Genomic DNA, 25,926 nt, shown 5'->3' with positions numbered 1-25,926 from the left:
ATTTGCAGAGTTTTCAAGACAGTTCAGACATGCTAGTTCTTAAAACTACTTTGTAAAATCTTAAGTTGAAACAACGACTGCATTCCATACAGTCATTATTACTAAGGAGGGAAGGAAAATTTCCTTTAGCTTGAATTTGAGTCTTCTAGCTCCCAGAAACTTTTGGAAGTCACTGTCCAAACTTCAAGAGAACTGTAATCTCTTATTTGATTCTATTAGTTTTGAGAGTAGTAAAAGAAGAAAAATAATTTAGAGGCAGATTCTAATTATTTGTAAAGCTTACTCTGTATTAAAATTATGCCAAGGGAGTAGGTGAACTGAATAAATACAAATACCCCAATAAACAAAAGTTCATTTGGACCAGTCTACACTGAACAAACTAGATCTCATTTCCATTAAAAGCCCTCCATTGGGTCTTAGGATGTTGTTGACGTCCTCCTTCCAGCGTGGAAGGCAAGAGTCTACATAGAGACCATTTATACATGCTGGCTCTACAAGCAATTGATTTTTCACACCAGCTAATTTTTAACTGATTCCCTGATGTGACCTCAACACTCTCGTACCTCATGTAATGAAGATTCTGGGTACTTGCCTGTGATTTCATTTGCAAAAGGTTTCCTAATACCCTTCTCTGAGCTGTACAACTGTTGTAAATACATAAATACTCACTGAGGTAGAGTGACTCTCTCTACATACTTATGTTCCATCCCTGCTCCAGTGAATAAATTATCACAAGCTTCTATCCCTGCTTAAGACTCTTCTGTTTGTCCTTTTTCATCCTTAAGCCAAATCATGCACTTGAAAAAGGTTACATTCAGGTCTTGTTTCATGCCTCAAGTGTCAGTCATTTTCTAGTAAATCTTCTTCCAGGGCTTTTTTTTTTCATCAGCAAAGTTCACCATGCTTGTGTAATTCATGGGGAAAAAAGGAATTTTTCAATTTTGTCTGAACTTGATCAATGTGAAAAGAGCAACTGTAACCTTTAACTTAAAGAATAATTAATATTTACAAAGTATGTCATCAGAATGGGGTTATAATAAATCGTTGTGCAGCCTTAACAAGAAGCTATCAAATAAATTCTATTGAAAGTTTTCTATAACATAACTGCTTGTTAAGCTAAGGGTTTCAGTAGAGACATCTTCCAAAGAAACACTGACATGATTTCTGTTAACAAGTCCTAATCTAACCTATGAAATATCTAGATATGTTTAGCTTACTGTGTATTACACTCACTTTACTAAATTTAGTGATTTTTCTGAGGAGTGGTCTCCTGACTGTAGGTCAATGATATAATGAATAGTTCTTAAAACCAAACTTATTTCAGAATTCACATGGCTCCTGACCCTCTTTCTAAAGTTCAAGAGATATGAGAGAACATGAATTGCATAAATGAAGAAAAGCTTCCTTCAAGCTCTGTTCACAGTACTGGAATTGAGCTCATTTGTGTCTTGCACCCCATGAACAAGGTCAGAGATGAAAGCTAAAGTACCCACAAAACCTTTAATGGCTATTACAGCAGACTGAGGTGACATACATAGCCTGAAGGACAGCAGAAATAATGTCCCTGTAAAAGAAACTGAAAAGAGCTGCCTTGAGTTTGTGTGAATCTATATTACGTAGAATCTATATAGTTAAATTCTTGCAATAGGTGAAGATACAAAGCGGATTATTGGCAATTTTTTCAGTGTATTAAGGACTGATAAATTTAATAAGCAACTTGACTAAAAACTGTATTGCCCACATTCTAGGTTCCCTTGTGGTAAGGACTCTGCGTTTACACAGAAGTCTGTTCTTTTCAGTAGAGCAGACCAAAACAGCACAGAAGGCAGGAAACAGTAGGAAACTAGTGAAAAGTATATTTTTAAATTGCCTAATTGGCATCTTGCAGTGGCGAGGGAAATGACCTTGGCATTACAAAAACTGTATTATTACCAAAACACAATGGATGGTAGAATGCAAGAAAAGACAAGACCTAACATGCTAGACAGAGCAGAGAATTTTGAAGTACTGGTATTGAAACATGAATGTGAAGCTTCAATTTGACATTCTGTTTAAAAGACAGGAGGAGAAATCCAGTGGAGGACATAATGAAAAAATGTTAAGATTTGCCTAAAATCAACATAATTTTAGCAATTATATTTTTAACAAACCGGATCAATGAGTAATATATGTATGAACAATCCTAAATATATAAATAACTGATCATAACAAGTTACAGTGAAAAGATGCCACATTTTACACATCAAGTCCTCTATCTGCTATACTGTGACTGGCATGAATGGCCACATTGTTGGCATAAAAATAGATTAACCATTGAGAATGGAGACCACAGTTCTCCCTTCACAGAAAATTACAATGATAATTGTGATTTCAGTGTTGTAGTCATGTCTGGTAAGGTTTCTTTCCCCATTTTATTATTTAAGTAGACTACTGGATTGTAGAATGTGATATGGTGACAACAAAGTGAACAGATAGTTATATTCACTGGCCATTAATGAAGCAAACTGCAGTCCCGTATCAGATGTAAAGGTACAAATGTTAACCCTGGGAGTAGGAAGAATGATAATTGTGCAAGAGGATAAAGGAAACGTGCTTAGTTATAATAAAGACAAACTGCAGAGGATTCACAAGAGAGTCTTTGCCAAGAATTTTAGGTTATGTCTACATGATACAAGGCTACGCTGTGCAGAGATGTTTGTGCTAACACTAAATGATGTACCACAGTTACAAGGAAAAAAGTAGCCATATTAGTGGCTACCTGATGTGTAATTATCAGTGAATTTAAGACACAAGGATATATGACTTCAGTGAAGTGCTGAGTTAACACAATAGCAGTGTTTCCTAATTCTGAAGTATTTCATACAGTTCTTCAAAGTACTGTTTGGTAGATATTCTTTAGTTGTGCTAGGAAAAAAAAAAAAAATCCTCCAAAGAGCTACCAGAAACATTCAAAAGGATATTCTGCAAAGGGGAAGAGGTACTAAGGGAAGATAGTTCTCACTTCAGTACTGTGTACTGTAGTGTGCTGTGTTCCCTGAGTCACACAACACATTAGTAGCCCTGCAGTTTTCTCAGTTCTCCACCAACACTGTAGCTGCATCTAACCCTGTCTTCAGCCTAAATGCTGAAATAAGACTCCAGAAGGCTAGAGAAAAATGCCAGAACCAGGTCCAGAAGATGAACTGCATCAGACTTACTGTGGACAGTCTGAGCATCTCTTCTCCATTTTGACACTTAAATGGCTTCCAACATTAAAATAACTGAGCGTTCACAAATGTGAATCAATTTAGTGTAATCTTTTATGTCTCCCCTCTCTTTCATACAGCAAAGGAAGAACAGGAGCAAACGCTCAAATAATTACAGGATGATACTAGATTGCGTGACTAGAGGCCAGTCCACGCAGACTCATTTCACCCATTTGATTCAGTTGAGTATGGCTGATATTAGAACAAACATTCAGTTGCCATGTGTGTAAGGAAGCAGAAATATTTAACAACAGCTAATGATAAGAACTTAAGATTTGGGAAATAAGGATGTTAAATACTGGAATTGTAGGACACGAGCCACTAGATGTAGTAACATTTTAATAGGACTGTGAGAGTGAGAGCTGAAAGACCATCCTATTTCTACTGATGTAGCAACTTGCATGAGTTGATATCCAAAATATTTCCACCAAATGGCAGCAAAATGGCTTTGCTGTAAAATGGGAAGTCACTGACTATAAACTTTTCACAGGAAAGATCCACCAGTGATAGTCAGAGCTGGAAAACACTAATGGAACTTTTGGTAAGAAAGCGGTATTTTAACATTTACAGCAAAGCATGGCTGAAATGCAGCTTTGGTTCTTCTGCTGGATGTTCACAAAATCAGGTATGGTTTAGGAAAGGAAAGGTTGCTTATGAATGCCATACTCAATACAAAAGGACTCCCAGAGAAGAGGTATTTTTTCCAAGCTGGTTTCTTAATGTCTCCTCTAAATAAGAAGAATTAATCTTCTTTAAGCCTCACTTTAACTACAAAAAGGAAATTAGAAGGTAATATTCATCCAAAGGACACAGCTTAATTACCTTAAGATGAACTGTTTAAATTAACTTGAAGAATATGTAGGGCATGTTATTTTAAATATCTCTTACAGTTCATTTCTCTGCATGATAACTTGGCTTAATTACTTATCTCAGCTTTAGCTTCAGCTCTGTAAAAAAACCTCTGTTAATTTTAAACATGTATCAGCTTTCACAGTGCCAGAAATGGATAAAATCTGGGATAGTATGGCTGTCAGAAACAGCATTCCCTCTCCTTCTGGAGTTCTAAATCAGCTTGTCCCATGCACTCATCAATGGCTAATTCTATAGCCACAATTGTCAAAGCTTATTTCTTTTTTCAAAGTCTACTTCATTCAAGCTACTGGGTGTACAGGGGGCAGGGCAGATTTCAAAAAGCTGGTATTTATTTAAATCATAATGCTTCCGAAGTTAGAAAAGAACATAGTGTTGCACCAATGCTACTGATCTCAGCAAAAAATTTCCACCCTCAAGGTTTCTCTGCATGCTTGCATGTACACAGATGGCAAGTTTCCAAGCTTGGTCATTCTCTGGCAGACATTAGTATTTCTGATATACTTAACTTGTTGACATAAATCATATAATCAGAGGTTGAAAATATTCTGAGGCTTGGAAAGTGTATATAGTGCACATACTTCTACATATACACAAATTACTCATCTATCTTTCCCATATAAAATATGAATATATTTACAAAGTTTGTTTAGACACATTTCTACATAAATTTCATTTATATACTTCTTTTGTAGTTCTTCAAAATATCTCACAAAGCAGTAACGCATAAAAAGTGTTGAGACACAGTGTAAAACCTAGCAGTGATGAGAGCATGCATAAACTTTCTCTAGTTCAGCAGTTCCACAGGAAACAGGTCCAGGTTCTTTCTCATATCCCAGTTTTTCTGCCAAAGATCTATCAAACATAGGAGAGACACAGAGACCTTTAATTTGCAATGACAGCTAGCTCACTTTCTGAGTCTGCAGAGATCTGGTTACCCGTTCTCAGCTTCAACTTACCTTTTACTGCTTTGAATCACCAAAAACTGAAAAACTGAAAAGTAATAGTAATTACCTCCCATCCCACATCTCATTTTCTCTGTATAGTAATTTTTTTCATTATTATATAAGCATATATATTCATGGAGCCAGATAAAGATTTAGGAACCATGCAGCAAAACAGAGGAAGACTCCTGAATCTCAAACAAAACCTCTGGTCTCCAGGTTCCCACAAATAGCTGCCTATATGCCTTGTTTGATTTGAAAAGTTCCCGAAACACTGAAGTTTTTCTCCAGCTGACATTCAAAGCTATCTGGGTTCTTCTTTGCACCCCACCCTTGGTAATGACCAAGAAACAAGTCCCCTGAAGAGCCAGGGGGGTAGAAGTCATGTTAAAAGCACATCTAATGTGATCCTGCAAGACTGTGCTCATGACTGCTGTATTTTTAAAACACCTGAGAGGCATTTGAAAATACATTGGTGGCATTGGGCCAATCAATGGGAAATCTCAGTTCAGTACCATCTACAAAGCAGAGCAAGTTCAAACCCACATCTATGACTTATGGGGAGAAAGGCTACGCTCAGATACAAGCAAGGCTAGGTTCGAGTGAACCATTCCTGACAAGTCTGTATCACTTTGCAGCCAAAAATGCAAGATCCAAGGCATCAGATGACATGTAAATGAGATCCTGAGCCTGCAGTGGAGAAGTGAGAGCACCCGGGGGAGGTGGTGGCTAACAGTCTCTATTCCTAGCATTACTTCAGGGAAGGGGGGGGGGGGGAATATATTTTTTTTCTTTTTAAGGATTGTTTAGTGCAAAACTGCATGGATGAGAGCAAGTATCACCACCATAAAATCAAGAACAGCTAGTCATTCTGCATTCTGCCAAACCAGATGCATGTTCCTCCACTGGGGTGAAGATTCTTGGAGCTGCATTCTGGTTTGAGAGAGGTGCCTGGCAGTGGCTGCCATCAGGACCTGGAAGCAGGCTGGAGGTTCAGATCATGCCTTTGTGTAACAGTTTGCTATGATAGCACTAAAACTTTAGAAATGGATTATAACTGATATTTTTGTCAGTGTATTGGTAAGTCACAGCCTGGAGCTAAAGTTCATGTCAGTGTGCAATGCTATAGCAAAACCCCCTTTTTTAACCAAATCAAGAGAAAATTTTATGTAACGCAGTTCTGTGGGGAATTTTTCTGTGACAGTTGACAGCCATTAGGCTTGTTTGATGCTAATGAGGGCAGACAGCTACATAAGGTATTTCCCTCACTAGCAACTATTTAACTTCTAAATTTGTGCTCAAAATCCATTTCCAGCTTCAGCTGCTTTTTCTGGGTTTTCTTTACTTCTCTGACTAATCTGAATGTCATTTTAATGTTTTGCATAGGCATGGTAAATTCCCTAAAAGGACAAGTGAGATAATGAAGATATCAGTGAAATCAGCATTTTATGCCAGAGGATGCTGTCCCATTCTGGCTGTTTAAATAAGGTCCAGAACCTTCTTCGAATGTTTAGCATTTCTGTCTCAATAATGGCAGTCTTTTTTTTTTTTTTTTAAAATACACACAGACTTACTAACATAACAAGCTTGACACCATAGAATTATTATAAATAAGGCAGACTGCCTAATCCTGTCTCCAGTAAGAGAAACTTCCACTCCTACAACGATGAGCTCTGTAAAATTTTTTTTCTGTCTAGACCAAGAGATACGTTCTACAAAGAACAGTTAAGCTCTCTGAGAACAGCTTTAAAAACTGTGACAGATTTTTGTAACCCAGTGATCTCCTCCCCAATGACTATACCAATATCTATACCAGATTACAGTCCAGATAAAGTGGAGATTTAGAGACCCTTTTCAAAATAGCCAGTAGCTGAGCGATGGGTATCACTAGGGTAGGAATAGCAAAGATTTAAAATTCATCTGAACAAGGCAGAGCAGAGACCTGCAGTTGAATTCTCTCTTCCTTTCTACCCAACTCCTCCTCTATCCTACCATCTTCCCACAACTAGTTTTGGTTTGATACAAATAACTAGTTTCTGAAATACAGATTATCTGGAGATACAAATCCTGCATATTATCTTGCCATCCTCACCTCTGATAACTTTTTTCTCTGATAAAAACATAACAGCAACAACCATAGCATGATCAAAATTTTTACTTTACTGAATATGGCTGATTGTCACCAAGGGCTTCATTTTATAAAAATGAGTAGCCATAATTTTTTCTTGCATATTCCTCAGTGAATTAGTAAAAAAAGTACAACTCTGGTATTTTTCACTGTGTGGGCACCATCTACTATCTGAATTTTCACTCCTTTCTCTCCAGAATATCACTTGTCCCTATGACTGAGAACAACTTAACCAAGTCAGTTGAGCAGAAAAAAAAAACCATTTCTTGTAGGCAAAGAGGCTGCTTTCTGTGGGAGATTTTGTTTATGACTTAGAGTTAGGGACATTATGATACAAGTGCTACAACAGTGTGTTCATGATGGTCTACCAAGCTGTATTGTGTTCTCTAAACTTCCCTGCAGTAGGATGAATTACATCTGATGGGATGTAAATGAAAGAGTTTCCTACTCAGAATAATTATATACGGTAGTAATTTACTCAAAGGTCAATGAATGTGATTTCCTTGAGCTTTATCCTACAGATCTTAAGGGCTGGGTCATTCATAGCAGCAGGCCTAATAATAATGAAACATCAGTATAATATCTAAAAGAGAAACATATCTTAAAATTAACAAAACAATAAAACAGTTTTCACTTGAAGTTTCCAGCTGATTCTTAAGGAACTCTTTAATAGTAATTCTCTTTAACAGGAAGTTCTCACCAGACAACAAAAATGTGATGGACTAGACCTTCAGTTAACCAGTTTTCTCCTGACACACAGTTTATCTAGGCTGGGGTGCCAAGGGTGGGGGTAGGGAGAAAGATTAATTTTTATTATTTGTAATTCACAGCACATTTTATCAGAGCAAGCTAGATATCTTTCAGGACAGCAACCACATTAAAAGCTTAAAGGACATTACTTACATAGGGATTAGGGTTTTTTTCTTTCTTTGCCTTACTTTTTCATTATTATCTAATTAAAAAAAGAGGGAAATCCTTATAAATCAGTGTTAGAAAGTGAAATGATACCATACTATATCTCTAGGAGTACTGTAGTCAAAAGAAGAAAGTACCTAACAATGATTCTCATAGGTGAATGGTATGAACCATGTAAGTATTTTTAATTGAACAGCGAGGACTGTCTAGAAGTTTGGATACACAGACCCTTTCATTTTGAAGTTCTCTCTCATGACCACACCTCAGCAGTAGCCTTGGCTTACTGGGCATGGCTGTGTACACATACCAATTATCATGTCAGCACCTGAGACTAAATATAATAATACTCTAACATACTTAAATAATTGCTAGATGGCAGGAAGGATATGGGAATGGATTAAACTGCATTCAGAACTGAAGTCCTCTGCTAAACATTAGAGTACTTGCAGATCATCTAGGCATTTACATTTTCTCCCTTTTATAATTTAATCTAACACCTTCCCCCTCAGTAATTTGTACCTTAGTTACTGTCTAGATAAACAATATATAATGTTCTAAGATTTTTTAAAAGTTACTGATACAATAAATGTCAGTATATGCATCTATTTATATAATCCATGTCCAACACTGTGATATCTATTACTATTGTCTTGATACCTTCTGAAATCAAATTGGACTTAAGTAAAGCCAGGTTTTGATTTGTTCGACCTACTGACAGATTGCTAAAAAGAATTTTAAACAGACTGTGTGTTCATTAAAATATCAGATATTTACTTCTCTTTCTTAATTGTAATGAAGTTTACAGATCTGTTTGATCTAAACAATAATCCAAACTGTTGGATATTCCAATTTAATTATTGCAAAGAAGGCGCTTTTCATAAAGGATAGAGTTACATCTTCCTGTTTCTTAGAAGTACTGTAGGTGGGGCCCTCACTTCCTTGAAAACAGAAACCAGGATCAGCCTCTGAGAGCAGGGATACCATGCACAGACTGAAAACTTAAGACATACAGAGCAGCAAACAAGTACAAGTTATGTACTGTATCAAATTATCAGAGATCAAAAGACAAAAAAAAAAAAAGATGAAGGGAAAGAATTACACCTAAGCAACCTAATCAATAAGATTTAAATGAAGAACATGTTTTATAATTCTATTAACTTAATGAAAATATGTTAAAAACAGTACGGAATAACTGTTAGAGCAGGAAAAGTAATATTGTTTGGGAATTTGGATTTTTATTTTCTTGCTCATACAGTGTCTAACAGTAGATATAATTATATCAAATGTCTGCTCATTAATGATATTCAGTTATTTCAGTGAATTTTTCTTTTCTCTTTTGGTCTGTTTGTTGATGAAGAACAACACATTTAAGTAGATGTTTAAAATTTGAGTTGTGGTTCTAAAATCTACATAAGACAAATGGTTTTGTTTCTTTTCCCTGAGTAGAATTCTGATGCTGGGTAGAAGAAATGTCTGAGATTTAGAGCTTTTAATAGCAGTGACAAGGTGCAGGTAGAGATTTAAGAAAAATATAAATCTTTTTTTTTCCTCCTGGTCAACAATGACCTTGCCTGACCTTGCTGCAAGGATTCACTCCTCTAGGAATTAGGCTAGTGTAATTCTATTTTATGCAGTTCTAGTTCTTACACTGCTCTCATCCGTGTAATATTTCAGTGCCTTCCAGGTTCAATATTATAATCAGCAGGATGAATGCAATTTTTTTTCTTCCTTCCTTCTTCTGTAGGGAAGTAGCATGCACAAGTGCATCAAATGTATGTAGAAGTGTTAATATTACATGTGTATTATACAGATACATACTAGTAAAGGCAAGCTGAAGATCCAACGCTTCCAATAGGAGAAGGTGATGATGAAGACAGCAATGATTCTTGGATCCTATGGCTTTCTAAGAAAACTCTGTCTTTCCCACTGATGGAAGGCTATGGCTATGAAAAATTGTATGATTTATTTATTTTCCAAAACAAAAAAAATAAAACTCATCAGTGAAGAAGAAATAGAATCAATGCCATGTGGAGTAAGAAAACATTTGTTATCTCCACTGCTGTTTACTTAAAGGAATAGGACAGGAAATTGGCAGAAACATATTTAGATTTCCCATTGGACAAGTGAATTTCCACAAAATGAACATGTGAAAAGAAATTACATTGTCAGAAGAATCTCAAAACTATAGATAATGCTGATCTATAAATTGAACACTAAGAAAAGGAACAAATGGTGACAAAATAACCATTTTATAAAAACACTTATTTTAAAATTTACAACTTGCTGTAATAGTACATAATTTTCCATGTTTCCTCTGTTTCAAGATCATGTGGTTTTAAAAAATGCCCTTTTGTAGAAATTTTCAGTGGTTTACTTGCTCTGGAGTATGCATGCTTAATCTCTTTTTATTACTCTCTTCCTAGCTACTCCTTTTTCTCATTTATCCCCCACCAACTTAGTTGCCTTAGGCAACTGCAAAAATTTCATTCCATATGCAATGAAATGCTGTGGAAATCAGGTCTGCCATATATATTCTCTTTAGCATCTATAGAAAGAGATCCTTTTATCCACTGGCCATGAACTTACTCATGCATCTAACTCTCGGGGCTTGGCTTTACTAATGCATCCTTGCTTTGCAACAAGGGAAACGCAACTGCATTGTAGCAGCTCTGATGATAGGTGAACAAGAGAGTCTCCCTTAATTCTCTTCACTTCTACACCGATGTAAATCTAGAGTAATTTCTAGATCTCTGTGAAATTATATTAACACACTTTGAGTAGATACCATATAGTTAAGGAGTAAATTCAAATATTACAGATTTTTTTCATATTAAAGACTTCTTTGACATGTTGCCAAGTCAGCATTTTCTGCCCATGCTGTTTCCTTGTCCTATAGTGGACAGTAATATAACATTCACATGCCATGTTACCATTTCCATATCCATCAAAAACGTATCTAAGGTGACATCTAAGGCGAACTTTGCAATTTAAATTATCTTTAGAACTCTCAAGAAACAGAGCTAAAAAGCAGAAGACGAAACCTCTACAGGACAAACATCTCCTGTTTTACAGGTCTCATCACAGAAAAGGAATTCTATCCAGATGCCCCACATGCTTTATCTACAAAGGCACGTTCTCCCTGAAGCAGCTAACTATGCTTTCTATAGGAGGACCGCTTGTTAAGGCTATAGAAATGTCACAAAATACACACTTCCTCAGTAATGAAGAGCAACTTCCAAGAATTCCAGTCCTCTCATCTTTCCAGAGTTAATCAAAATCCTAAACTGAACAGATACTCTCCGGAGAAAACAATGTAATGATTTCCTGGGATTTTCATTTTGAAATTCAGAAAGATGCTGAAGCGCGTTATTAAGGCTACCAACATCATTAGATGACTTTGCAATTAAGGATGCTTTGGCCCATCATGAATCTGACCAGCACATAGAATTAGTCATATTTGCTGTGATGAGAACGTACCATTGTGAACTACCTAGGTTACTTAGGCTTTCAAAAGAAACAAAATAGGCCATCTGTGCTCTCATGGTACCATATGTGTACCAAGCACTGTGTGCTATTACAACCAAACACAGTATGTAAATTAGAACATGTAAATAATTGAACCGGTGTCAACTGCTCATTGAATTCGTCATCATTAAGCACTTATATACTTCAGCAGTACTTGCCAGCCCTACTTCCATAAAGTATTCCTGGCTTTATTTATGAACGCAGCTTTCAGTATGTTCTGTGTTTATAGCTCCTCTTGCCCCAGATATTGCAGGAATCAGTACTCTTACTGGTGTCCAAGTGGTCTATTTACATTGCAATTTTCTTGTCATGAAAATTCTTATCTGAAACATTGATGCTTGTAGGAGACCACATAATAAGGCATATTTAAACCATGATAAGATAATCTAAGGACTTTTTATTTACTGAGTCAGTCAGCAGCCAGATATATTTATTCCTTGGAGAACCTGTATTGATTTAATCCAACTCAAGATATGCTTTCTGTTAAAATGTAATGTTTTTCTGCTTTCCTCCCCTTTCAAGACAGTCATCCAAAAAACACATGACTATTTGTAAGGGATGAAATTGCTGGCACTGGCATACCAATCAGTGTTTCAAAGCAAGCTCTTCGTTCATGCAAGTAATTTCTGAGCAAAGGGTTTGCAACCAGTTGTTGAAGGAATTTATGCTTGCAGCAAAGAATTGACATGGTGCTTACCATGTCATCTACACGCACAAGAAATTTGCTCTGTGTTACTGCATTTTGCAGAAAATACTCTCAGCAAACTGAAAGCTTGCTTTCATTATCCATGGTGTATACCTAAAACATAATTTGACTTATCTAGCTTACCTTAAAGCAACTAAGAAGCCAAGTATAACCACAACAACAATTAAGGTTTCAGAGGCATATACTAAAGGACTTACTGTGATGATTAGCCCTTTTTCCTGGAAATATTTAACCAATGGGACGGCATTCTGCTTGAAATTCATTAGTCTTCTTTGAGTGGCTTTCAGGTTATCATCAGGTCTCCCTTGCTGTTCAGCACGCTTCAGTAACCTTTCTTTCAGCCTTTGACTGGAACATGCCAGAAACACCACCAAATCTGGGGTACAGATCTGTGGAAAGAGCAATTCAAGAAGTCTGTGATTAAGTTGACTACCCAGCACTTACAGGCTTAGATATGCTACATTTTTGTAAGTTGGAACTTGATGAAGTCATTCATTTTCTGGGTTTTTTTAAGGGAAATTTGTAGGCTTAAGGAGGGGCTTTTTTGTCTTATGTGAAGGTTAGTCAATTTGTTTCATCTGAAATGTTAAGGAAAAAGTTTCATGAAAAATGCCTACCTCACCCCAGAAACCTTCTTTAGACTATATTCATCATTTGTATTACCAGAAGGTTTCCCTAGCTAAAATTAAAATTTTTAAAAAGAGCAAAACATAAATGTCTCATTTCTTCAGGAAAATGCTTGTATGGTTTCCATCTAAAAAGCCTTTAAGTAAGGTGGTATTTAAAATCGAGCAGCCACTATGAAGCTCACTGATGCCTAGGACCAGGCAAAAAGAGATCTGTTCCAAGATCCACAGTTTCTTATAACACTTTCTCTGTATCTCACCCAAGCTTCAGTGTACTCTTCAAGAGGTTGGGTGTGGTAGCTAAGAGGATTTTAATTTCTCCCATCCTTTTGGTGTGTGTGGTGACACTGTTTTATGTCACACCCATCCCCACACTAAAGGTCAGAAACTACAACCTTACGGCAATAAGAAAAAAATTCTTGGAAGTTTAGCTCTTTCCTAGTTAAATTCAAGTTGTCCTTATGGCTTTCAGTGTTCTTCATAATTTCGGTTACCCATGCTATCAAACAGTTATAGAAGAGATACCTCTGGTGTGTGAGGTGGAGAAAGCAATGACAGCCCCGCTTTCTTAGGAATGCTGCTACAATGTTCACAGGCAATCTTTGGAGGTCACCACTATTTAGTAGATGTGATGGAAAAAACAGAAGTCAGAATCGCAGAATGATTTAGGTTGGAAAAGACCTTTAAGATCATCGGGTCCAACCACAAACCTAACATTGCCCCTTCCACCACTAAACCATGGCCCTAAGTGCCACATCTAGAGTCTTTTAATTACCTCCAGGGATGGTGACACAACCACTTCCCTGGGCAGCCTGTTCCAATGTTTGATAACCCTTTCTGTGAAGAAATTTTTCCTAATATCCGATCTATACCTCCCCTGGTGCAACTTGAGGCCGCTTCTTCTCGTCCTAAAGTAGCTCAGACACCTGAATTCACGGGATTTTAAAAATGGGTCTACAAGTGTACATTAACCATATTAATAAGATCTGATTTTGTTCTTTCCTCTACCTGGTTGTTAAAAAGAAATCTACCTCTTTTAAAGACTCACCTAAAAATGCTTTTTTTCACTAGCTTAGTGTTGCCTTTTAAACATATTAGAATTCTCTGTAAGAAAGATTTGAGGTAAAACCAAAGCCTATTGTACTGTGCAAGTTTTTATCCAATTACAGATTAGAAAGGGTTTATTTGTTCTCACATACAAGCACAAAGTCATTTCTGCTGTCTGTATTTACCTGAACAAAAAAGATCATACTTTATTTTTAACTAATATTAGCAAAAAAAATAGCTTACTATTCTATAAATGACATCATCTAGTTATGTTACAAATGATGGTGGATGATCAAGAATGCTAAATAAACAACTTTCTCATGATGTTTCCTATCTTCAGAATAATTTTGACTTTGTTCAGCTTGATACTATGTAAATTTGATAGTCAAATTCGAGCTATACAAAAGTATCACCAAAACATCTACATGTATTCTAACTACTACTCGGTAGAGAATGAACTGATTTATACCTTTATGTTCATTATATGGTCATTATTAATACATCACTATTGAGGGCCAGAACAAGCCAATTATGCTTCTGAATAATCTCTATATCTAGGTCCTACTATCCAAGGATGTTAAATTGCCTAAAGGCAACCATATACCAGACTGAATAGTCAAGACTTCACAGGTGGACAATCTGGAAAATTAATAACTAAGTTCAAAAAAAAAAATCCTGTCTAGCTGAGTTTGTGTCATTTAAGGGAATACAACCTGAAGTACAGTCTGGCCTTTTCTCCTGGACATCTGAGCACAAGAAAAGTTTCTCCTAAAGTCAAAAGAAACAAACACAACTTTTCGAAACTGAGGCAATGGTCATTAGCCTTTACAAAGGAGGTCACTGACAGAGTGGGATATGGAGATGAGGAAGTAGAAAGTGCCTAAAAACCAGAGCCATTTTCAAACAATAAAGGACAATCTGATAAGCAGCACCAGCAAGCAGGTTGGTGGCCTCTCTCATTACAGAAAATTGAATAGGGTTTTAAAGAAAATCAAATTCTTTTTTATGTACATTGTAGATGATTGGACACATGAGGAAAAAACCATAAACCAAACTCCAAAAATACTAATTCTGGTAATTTTTAATGAGTATCTATTAGATTTTGAAACAATTACCTTGTAATCTATCTTTTTTTAGAATAACTGCCAGTGGGAGAGAAGCATTCTCCTTCCTCTAACACATGTACCTCAATGTCAACTTTCCTCCCCTTTTCAGACTATTCTAAATACATAATTGACAGAGTTATTCTGTCCTTTCATGGGATGAATTAATTATGACAGCTAATTTTACTACCACATAATAGCTTTAAGGCACATAATTATTCACATGAAAGACTATGAAAGTAAAGTTTCTGTGTTAGACTTTCATGCAATATGGACATTATTAAAAGTAGCTCTGTTAAATTACGATGGCTTCATTAGTAGTAGAAGCATAATGAGGAACTTGGGAATTTAAAGAGCACACTGTAGTAAAGAAATCCAAATTATGACACAGATTCTGAAAAATTTCAAAGCCTTTTAAGTCATGGAACACTACTTCCTGAAAGGGAATGGCTGATGCATGTTGCAGCAGACTCAGCGAAGAGACACCTGAAGTCCCGATATGGATGTCCAGCTGATTGTAGCTTCCTAACATACATTACACAGGGACTCAGAAATTATAACTGCAAAGCAGGGATCTAGTGAAATGAAGGACAAAAGGAGTTCATATGAGTGAGTAGTTTTATTTAGTATTTCCATTTCTGTGCATCCTAATAATAGTGAAGAAAGATGGTAAGAAATCTTTAGATGCTCCAAACTGTAGCTGGCCTTCTTACTTTCAACGCTCGCTCACGAACATCTTCAGGACTAGCAGTTCTGTGAAGTCATACCAGACCTCCTCAAGTGTAGGACTTCAGCTTTTGCGTATCACATAACTTCACATATAGCATCAAACTTTGCAGAGAATACATAGAATAAATAGATTGCTCATGAAATTAGCCCTAAAGGAGAAAGAAGGAGGAGGCAAAGGGAAGGTCTCCTTCTGTTTCACACAAACATCGGAGTACAGCTTTCCACAGTCAATCAGTTCTTTAAAGAAACCGTGGCTGAGTGAGTGCAGCCCCATAGCTAGGGAAGGATCTGAATGCCACCATGATGCCATCACGTGTGCAGGTTCTCATCTGCTCGGTCCCCATAAACTGCCCTGGCTTCAGAGGTCAGTTCCTTTTTAAGAAAATGGGAAAGCACTCCCTAGGCCTAATTTTCTTTTTTTTCCTAATTGTAAAATGAGGATAATAATGAGATACAACACAGTAATTACTGTGGAAAATTAATTAATTAGGTTTTAATTATTTCCTACTGCTTTTTAAAATGGAATGTTCTCTACAGGAGGTGAGTACTGTTGTTGTTCTTAGTTTTTTGACTACTAACAGCAACAATACAAAAGACAGTATCAGAATCCCAGGAACTAGAACTATTTTTTCTGACACTGGCTTTTGTAATTTGAAATACATTCCACTCACAGAAATAAAACGTCATTGAAAACAATGGTTTAAAATTTTCAGTTCAAGAAGCCTACTTTCAAATGAAGTATCGTCTAAAATGTTTTTTGAAGTGGAAAAAAAAGCAATTCAAGCATATTTGAGGTAGGAATACAAAGCGGATTCTGATTATGTGATGCCTCTATGAATTCATCTTTTACCTGCAGAATATGCATCTTTATCATCAGAAAGTAGCTGAAAAGCATTTATTAAACACAAGCCTCTGCTTGGTTTTAGATGCACAAAAACGTAACATCTCTTCTATATCCATAGGTATACAGACCTAATAGCACTTAATATATTTCTCCTACATGCATTTACAACCTTCAGGGTTAAACCCTTGAAATGCTATTGATATTTCACTCCTGTTCTGATGAACCACTCTGCTTCCACTCATCTCAACTGCACCTGCCTGCAAGACATGCTTATAAATACTTCAAGTTGGAATCTAACAGGCTAGTGTGATCATATGGACATCTGGGATTACTCCTCTAGAAACATATCTAGTTCTCCTACGTAAATATGAGTACAAATTTTTCTAACAAAGGAAAAGGGGTTTTTATGACTCATTTGAAAACAAACCTATTTTTTAAACTCAGAACTAACTGTTGTTGAGTTTTATGACTAGGGAATAAGTTTTATTTTGAGACTCAGCTTGTAGAAAAGGTGTACAGAACCAGCACAGACAGAAGAACTGGATTCCTTAATGCTGATTTCCCGTAACACACTCAACTTGTGGTAAAGGCAGAGGGTCTTACTCATGTCCAGAAATGCATGCGAGGAAGGACTGCGGGGCTCAGGGAAGTGAATTTGACTACTTTACTAACTGGAACTCAGCAGAAGGGAGAATCTTTGCCTATGGGAACAGACAGGTTTCTGTTTATTCACAACCTCCTGAATTTTAAATAAGACAAAGAGCGTATGGCATCAACTCAGAATAAAACTGGTGGGTACATCCTCTCATTTTTTAGAATAGTATTTACTAGTAAGTAAATCCTACTCTCTTCGGGTCTGAATCTCCTTCCTAAACTGGAACAAGGAGTAAATTGAGAGCAATTCCATGCAAGTTGTGGTGTTACTGACATAAAGCAGTATAACTGGAAAGATGCTCTCTTCTCTCTAGGAATATTTTCTACATCTCCTCTTGTTAGTGAGAGTAGTGTGGTTGTTTGCTAGACATTACATGATTACACTCTCATTATTCCTCATTAGGCAAAAGACGAAAATGCTCTGTTTCTTAATTCCTGGTATATTCTACTAGATACTCCTGAGGAAACTTAACTGACAGCTCATGAACAATTGTCATTAACTTAATAGTGTGTTTTATCCTAATTGGTCAAGGTTACTAACAAGCTAGTTTATGTCCATTGTATGGGTGCTCTCCCTTGTAATTACTGATTTGCTTTTTATAGTTTCATCTTGCTGGGTTACTAGACTGTTTGCATAGTTTTTTCTTGTTTTAGAAAAGCAAAATCATGAATCATGTTGTCAAAGAACAAATCCTGCTGGTAGAATTTTTTTCTGGTAACTGCATTTGAACCATATTCACACTGCCCAAGAAACAAGCTTCCAGCAAATTACCCAGACTACATAATTAGGCTTCCTAATAATTGATTGAGAAAGCCAGGTGTCTTTAGGGAGAACTGATTCAGATTTTCACCTGTGTAGGGCAGCTAGTCAATAGGAATCCCTATCTGTAAACACTAATGCTACAAAGAAAGGTCTAAGCAGACCTCTGGTTCAGAACCGCTCAGCAGGCATCCCCACCCAGTCTGAATTCAGAACATCAGGTCCTCTCCTGAGGGTTAAGGACCAGCAATGGATGAGCTCTCCTTTGGCTAGTCTGGCTAGCAGAGAAGAGCCCTTGTCCAGAAAAACAGGAAACCTGAGGTCTAGGGTCTCTTACCCAGCAGAAAATTGAACCACTGCTTGCCTTTCCCATGAGAGTGCTCTGGTTTCCAGGGGAGAAGACAGACAATGATAAAACCATTCCACAGGCTTCCTGCTCAGGCTTGGCTTTAAGAAAGCAACGTAAAACTCACAGGGCCAAAGAAAATGAATGAGAGGAACCACAGCGATTCAGACTCCTGACATGCCAGCCCTCCCACTCCTCATACAGATGACTGGGTACATAGATCCAGTAGAGAACTGTATCTGAGGCTCATCAGCCTGGAACAATGAAGTGGAGATTTGGGAGAAGGGAGATAGAAAATGAGAAGGGAATGAAGACCTATAGACCATGATGCAGAAAAAATACCTTTACCAGAACAAAAACCTATTGCAATGAACAGATCCTTTCCTCTTAAGATTCGCAGAAAGGTTGCATTCATTTTCCTAGTTGTTCTGGAGCCCACGACTCTTGGCCGGCGACAGAGCAGGTCTTCTATGAGAAGCTCTTTGCAGAGCAAGAGCTTGGCAGTTGGACCACCACAGGTCAGGTGGCCACAAACACCTATGTCAAATGTTAAGGAACTGCAGATATCATTTCTGCTTGGAGGTTTAAGTATTGGACTTGGAGGAACAGTACTGCTGTCCTTAGCCTGTGAGGCTGTGAGAGGATGAGTCAGTTTTTCCCAGCACCCTATGTTGTGCCATCTACATAGTTTGTTCTACTTTAGCACAATTAATTCCCATAATAATTTTCATAAGGAATATATTTGGCAGCTAAAAAGTTAACTCAAATCACAGCCAAGATGAACTAGTTATTCTTTGTAGGTGTAGTGCACTTATGAATATTCTTAAGGGGACATTACAAACAAAGAATCAGATAAAATTTACTGCCCCTGTTTATTATTTAAATTAAGATTTTACTTCTTCGAATATAGTCTTGTCACCCAGGCCATGTAACAGAAAAATAGTTTTAAGATAATGTCTACAAAAACAGTCTTTCTCTTTTGTCAAGGAATTAAATTACATTCATTAATGAATATTCATTAATTCTAATACCTGCTCCACATTTCATTTCACTATTAACAAACTTACAATTAATATATTTTAAGCAAACTTCATCTGTACTCAGTCTATTGAAACTAACAAGGCTAATGTTGAAGGAATTACTGAAATCAGAAGGAACGTTATGCATGAATGACTGAAAGTGGGGAAAAAAAAAAAAACAAACCAGAGCAGTAACTGAAATTAACTGGAAAATACTGAAGTGCGGAACTGTTTCTCCTGGGAAGGGTAAAAACTTATTGCCATGTGAGAGATTACACTGAAAGTCAAACTGCAGTTTCTTCTTCAGAAGTCATTTGAGTTCAATACACTAGTCAGAGGCATTTCATTACAGTGTTACTGGAGAGGAAGATATTTAGCATGCTTGAGCATGCTGGTACTGTAGGTGACTCGCTGAATTTCAAGCTGACAGGTTAATGGTAAATAAACCATTTTCTCCTTGGCATTTTCGAATGTGTGCTTGGAATCTAAACACCTTTCTACTATTTGCACTCAGCAGAGGTCATGGATACCTTAGAAATCTGTGGTTCAGGATAGCTTTATGCCTAGGCACAAACTGAAAGGCTGAATAAATCAGTATTAAATCTGCGCTACTATGCAGAAGGATTTCAAAGTGATCCAAGCCCAGAAATTATCATATATTTAAAACAAATACATAAACTGGAAGTTCTATTTGCTCTTAAGACATTAAATTTCATGCTTTCATTTTTTTTCCACAACCATGACTGCTTGGAAGTTTGTTTTAAAGTGGGAGATGAGATTCTCAGTCACACGACTTCAGGTCTTTATTAAAAGTCCCCCTATCAAAAGTGTTGGCAGTATTGACTCTGCTCTCTGGAATTATGAAATGGGAGTCAGGATTTGGCAGCAATCCAAGACTTCCAATGAGAGAATTTATATGTCATGTATTCAGTTTTCAAAGAGAAAAATACAAACCTTGTTTCAACTAAGACAAGAAGTTCAAAGAAAACTGAAACTCCGAGAAAACTGCAGTGCTCATGGCTACGAGTTCTCACAGGCTGCAATGAGTCTGCAATGAGTAGCTGACCATTAAGAAATGAAGCTGGTGTAAATGACCAGAATGGCAGAGTTGCTGCTGGCTGGCAAGCACTGCTGAAAATTGATATTAACAAAACTTGATAAAAGAGAGGAGAAAAAAAGCTTTAATTCAAATGTAAAATTCCTTAGATGTGTAAAATGCTTTTTAGTCCACTTATTCTAGATTGACATTATTGCTTGGAAGCAGCGTTTGTTACATCTGGTTTCTAGATCTGAGCGAAAAAACTGTGATTGCTGCAAATGATTGCTTTATCTTAAGGCGCTTTAGTCACTGAGATGCAATGTGTTTTCATACAATCCTGCCTAGCAACACGTTGAGAACTTACTGTCCACGTGAGTCTGGCAACATAATAAGGAAGAAATTGTCATCTTTTAGCTATACCTATGTTTGGGAATGTTAGCATAAATTGGTTTGCTTTGACTCATTTACTAAAAATAACTTTTTCCCACAGAAAAGTTCAGCTTCTGGATTAGTCAAAGGGATAAAAATGTTCTGGTAGTACCAAGAGCAATTACAAGCAAAGTTCAAAAATAATTCATTATCATTGTGTATGTATTTCTACACTAGAACTTTATGCAGGACAGGTACTGTAACTAGAGTTCAGACATACATGTATCCATCTGATTTTTTCACAAAATGATGAGATTATGAAAGCTTAAATAGTGTCAAGTCTCAGTAACAGCCCTGTGAGCCATAAAACCAAAGGAATTACTTTAGCATAAATGTGTTACATTAAAGATGTCTGCAAACACAGCACAGTTAGATTTTACATGTGCTTGCAAGAGAAACCAGGCACCTGAGCTGACCTTCTCCTTTTCCGCTACTAATACGGTAAACCATTTCCAATATAAATTAGCTTATCTTTACAATAACACAGCACAGTTCTTACTCGTGAAGGCCATGTAATAATATACACAAAAAGGTTCAGTAAACAGCATTCAGGGAATTATAATGTTAGTGTTTGGGAGCAAGACACATTTTATGCCCTTTGTGCCTTGCCTTTCAGTTGTTCATCACCTACTGTCCACAACATGCACTAGTGGAGAAAGGGGAGGTGACGTGGCTTAGACCAAAAGCCATATAGGCTCTGTCCTGGTCCACCTTTCACTGACCACTGTGGCCAGCTCACATCTAGATCAAGTTTTGACTTCCTGCCCCTTTATGTGACATGGGGTCTAGATACTTTCTTGATCCCACTGCATCATGCCTCACAAAGAAGAACAATATATGGGTAACAAAACAATATAGACTTCTTATAATCAATAAAGACCAGACATGCTTTCTTGAACTACAATAATGTTAGGGTTTTGTAGCCATTTTGTTAATAGATCCCCTATTTTCCTCACACTTGTTCAGTCTCTGTTTCAGCCTTACCTAGTCTCTCAATATCTTGTATTACTCACCTCTATTTCCATTCAGTTTAATAATTTGTCTTTCACATTCTCCCCCCACAATTTATTTTAGCTATTACTACATATGTTCTTGGAGTTTGTTTCTCTTCTGTGTAAACAATGGCAAAGGAGAAAGGCTGGCTATACAGTGGAAAATGCCACTTTTAAAATGAATGCTTCTTTGCTTATTTCAAGCTTCCATGGGATTACAGATGAATACGCATCCCAACATATTCAAATGATGAAGGATAAATGAACAGTCACCCTTGCCCCTTCCGCTCATTCATCCCACTGGCATCTACTCTATATCCTATATGGCTGAAAGAACTGAGAAAGCCAGCATACACTATTTACCTTTATACAAACCTACCATCATTATTTTAATTTACATTGTAAAATCCAAAAGCGTTCTAGCTGCTTTATAGACCAAATAATAATGTAAAGTCACTGTTCAAAAGCACGCAATTGCATTTTAAAACCCTTGTAATCAAAACAATTAACAGCTGTGAAGGGATCATGAATGAGGGAAAAGAGTTAAATAAATAGTAACTCCTACTTCATGCATCTTTTGGCAGTTCCCCTAAATTTAACCTTTAAAATGGCTTGTGTCATACAACCTTTTCCACTGTTTTCAGGTATGTAAGCATGCAGTGGTCTTAAAGGGACCATCTGTAAGAATAAGTATTCACCCATGACAAAATTCATGATAACAGTAAGAACTAGTTCTCATTCAGAACTTTTTATCAACAGATCTCAGTGTTCTACAGGGGATGTCTTTGTAAGAACGAGGCATATGTATTACAAAATAATGTGATTTCGCTATTTGCGTTTTGTGGGATTTCACTATTTTCTTCAGAAGGATGTTCCATTGCTTAATTGATCTAATTATAAAATGTCTTACTATTTAATCAAAACTTTCTTTGCTGAAATTTCAACTAATTATTTCTCATCTTGTCATTTTTGGCTAATGAGAACAATTCTGTTCTGTTCTTCTACACACTGCTAGCAAGAAAGCTATAACTTTTCTAAGCTGTGGAAAACACCTGTAGCATCTCCAACTGCACACCTACACAAATTATCACAACAGTTAATTACTGAATTCTCCACAACTCAATTACACTTCCCATTAAGGGATCTCTGAGTGCCTTAAAAATCTTAGCACGTTTAATGTAAATAACCTGACATGCTACAAATTACTGTCAGCCTCATCCTGTGAAGGAAGATGGGTACCACAACTGCTGATAGTCCCCTTTCCTTACCATAGGACCTTGCTACTCACGTGTGGCATTATGGCTTACTAAACAGAGAATTTTAAACAAATAACAAGCATATTTTATTTCTTTAAAATATAAATCCAAGATAAAACACTGAATATATCCCACTGGATTAAACAGATGTGGTATGTTGAAATATATACATCCCTTCTACATTTATTTTCATGGCCTTAGATATGCTCATATAAGAGGTAAGCTGCAAAGAAAGTTGAAAAAGGGGGAGTCTAAACAGACCGAATTTTCTCTCCTATGCTCCTATAAAAGCTCTACGATTCCTTCTTTCCTTTTCAATATTTATTTTAGAATAGCTAAGATTGAAAGGTGGCCCTATGTGAAGTGCTCAGGGATTTTTTCAGAGGCTCAGATAGCCATCTGTCTTTCAGGAAGAAATAGGCCTTGAGGAGTATGATTTAGCAAATCCCATTAGACTGAAAATGAAGGAACTCTCTGAGAATATAGTCAGGTCTAAAATTACTAAATCCATCCTCTCTTCTCTAAAAAAATAAAAGACCAATCTACAGCATCCTTGAGGCAATAGCACATACCAAAAAAGGAGACAAAGTTAGGAGTTCTATCATCTGTCGTTCTATCAGTCCTTTTTCCATGTAGTTTTCTAGAGTCAACAAGAGCTAACCAGGCTGGTGGTGGGGAATATTTCAATTGAAATGAGGAGATAATATAAAAGCATATTAGAATGGTGCAAATGGAATGTTCACAGAATCATAGAATGGTTTGGGTTGGAAGGGACCTTAAAGATCACCTAGTCCCAACGCCCCTGCCATGGGCAGGGACACCTTCCACTAGACCAGGTTGCTCAAAGCCCCGTCCAACCTGGCCTTGAACACTGCCAGGAAGGGGGCAGCCACAGCTTCGCTGGGCAGCCTGTTCCTGTGTCTCACCACCTGCACAGTAAAGAATTTCTTCCTTATATCTAATCTAAATCTACCCTCTCTCAGTTTAAAACCATGACCCTTCATCCTATCCCTACACTCCCTTATAAAGAGTCCCTCCCCATCTTTCCTGTAGCCCCCTTTAAGTACTGGAAGGCTGCTATAAGGTCTCCCTGGAGCCTTCTCTTCTCCAGGCTGAACATCCCCAACTCTCTCAGCCTGTCCTCACAGGGGAGGTGCTCCAGTCCCCTGATCATCTTCGTGGCCTCCTCTGGACCCGCTTGAGCAGGTCCGTGTCCTTCTTATGTTGGGGGCTCCAGAGCTGGACACAGCACTGCAGGTGGGGTCTCATGAGAGCAGAATAGAGGGGGAGAATCACCTCCCCGGACATGCTGGTCAGACTTCTCTTGATGCAGCCCAGGATACCATTGGCTTTCTGGGCTGAGAGCGCACATTGCTGGCTCACAGTCAGTTTTCCATCCACTAATATCCCCAAGTCCTTGTCCTCAGGGTTGCTCTCAATCCACTCATCACCCAGTCTGTATTTGTGCTTGGGATTGTCTTGACCCATGTTCAGGACCTTGCACTTGGCCTTCTTGAACTTCATGAGGTTTGCACAGGCTAATCTCTCAAGGTCCCTCTAGATGGCAAACTTATATGAAACATAGCGTTCATCTTTCTCCCCTTCTACAGCACAGTACTGCCTGTGCCTTTTCTATTACCTCCAGGACTCCATTTCTTAGTGGCATTACTAATGGACCCTGTGATGGGTGTTGAAGTGTTGTTTAACTGGTTTTCATTTGTAGAAGGAGAATCTGACCCTAGGATAACTCAAAACAATTTAACTCCTGCCAGTTCTACCAGTTTCACATCTCCTATTCTTTCATCAGACACATCATCAGCACAAAACTATAGAACCAAGAAATACACTCAAGTCACACTACCACACAATATACTGGACAAAAAAATGAGGCAAGGAAATGACCATTAAGCCTAAATTTCTCCTGTTTCATTTATAAAATAGTCAATCTTCTCTTTTGTTAATTATAAGGAGATATAGCTGGCAGTCATTGGCTATCTTCTGTAATAACTATTTTGTCTGTTTCCTTTCAATTCATTCTTCTAAATTTTGCCCAGAATAATACCTTATAAAAGCACACTAATGAAATGCCTCATTAGCTGCTTTCTTTTGTTACTCTGTCTTGGCAATGCCACTTAGAATTCAAAGTACCAAAATGGTAGTACGCCAGCAATTGTGAAGGACTTTGAGATGCTCTTCATGAAGGGCACTCTAAAATTCAGCACTGAAACTGCAACCTTTGCTTGTGACCGTAACTGTTACGCTAACAGCGCTTGATCAGAAAATGACACATGCTGTTTGTTTTTCCACTGAATTTAGGTATTTTGAGATTAGTTTAAAATACATACATGAAAACAACATGTGAACAGCACTCAGGAATACAGTTTTAGCTGACTAAACCTTAGAATTGTAGTTTAGAATAACCAAAATTATCTAAATTTCTAAAAAAAGATTTTTTGGTTTTTTGGTGTACGAAAACTTGCAAAATGTGGACAATTTTAACCCTTATTTTATTCCAGTATCTTCAATGTACTGTAATAAACTTGAGATTAAAAGCATTGTGAAGATATGCATTGATTTAAGTATGTTTCTGTTAACATAGATTAAATTGAACAAATAAATATAGAAATATGTCTTCCCCCTTTCTAAATCACTAAGATACAAAAAAATATTAATTGTTAGATTTGATGTTATTTTCTTCTTTATCTTGAAAGGATTTTCATTACTGAGATAAGAGGCTTGGAGTATTGGC

General features: G+C 37.1%; 1 protein-coding gene across 1 annotated transcript in view; it reads right to left on the bottom strand.

The window, feature by feature from the left end:
* AK5 (adenylate kinase 5) overlaps window positions 1-25,926 on the bottom strand; it is a 97,337-nt gene that overhangs the window by 61,090 nt on the left and 10,321 nt on the right. The window contains exon 6 of the mRNA XM_074832311.1: window positions 12,531-12,722. Coding sequence (XP_074688412.1) covers window positions 12,531-12,722 — 192 coding nt within the window. The remainder of the gene's footprint in view (window positions 1-12,530; window positions 12,723-25,926) is intronic.

Source organism: Strix aluco, chromosome 8 (genome assembly GCF_031877795.1).
Source record: "Strix aluco isolate bStrAlu1 chromosome 8, bStrAlu1.hap1, whole genome shotgun sequence".
Taxonomy (NCBI): domain Eukaryota; kingdom Metazoa; phylum Chordata; class Aves; order Strigiformes; family Strigidae; genus Strix; species Strix aluco.
This window is presented reverse-complemented; position numbering and strand designations above follow the sequence as displayed.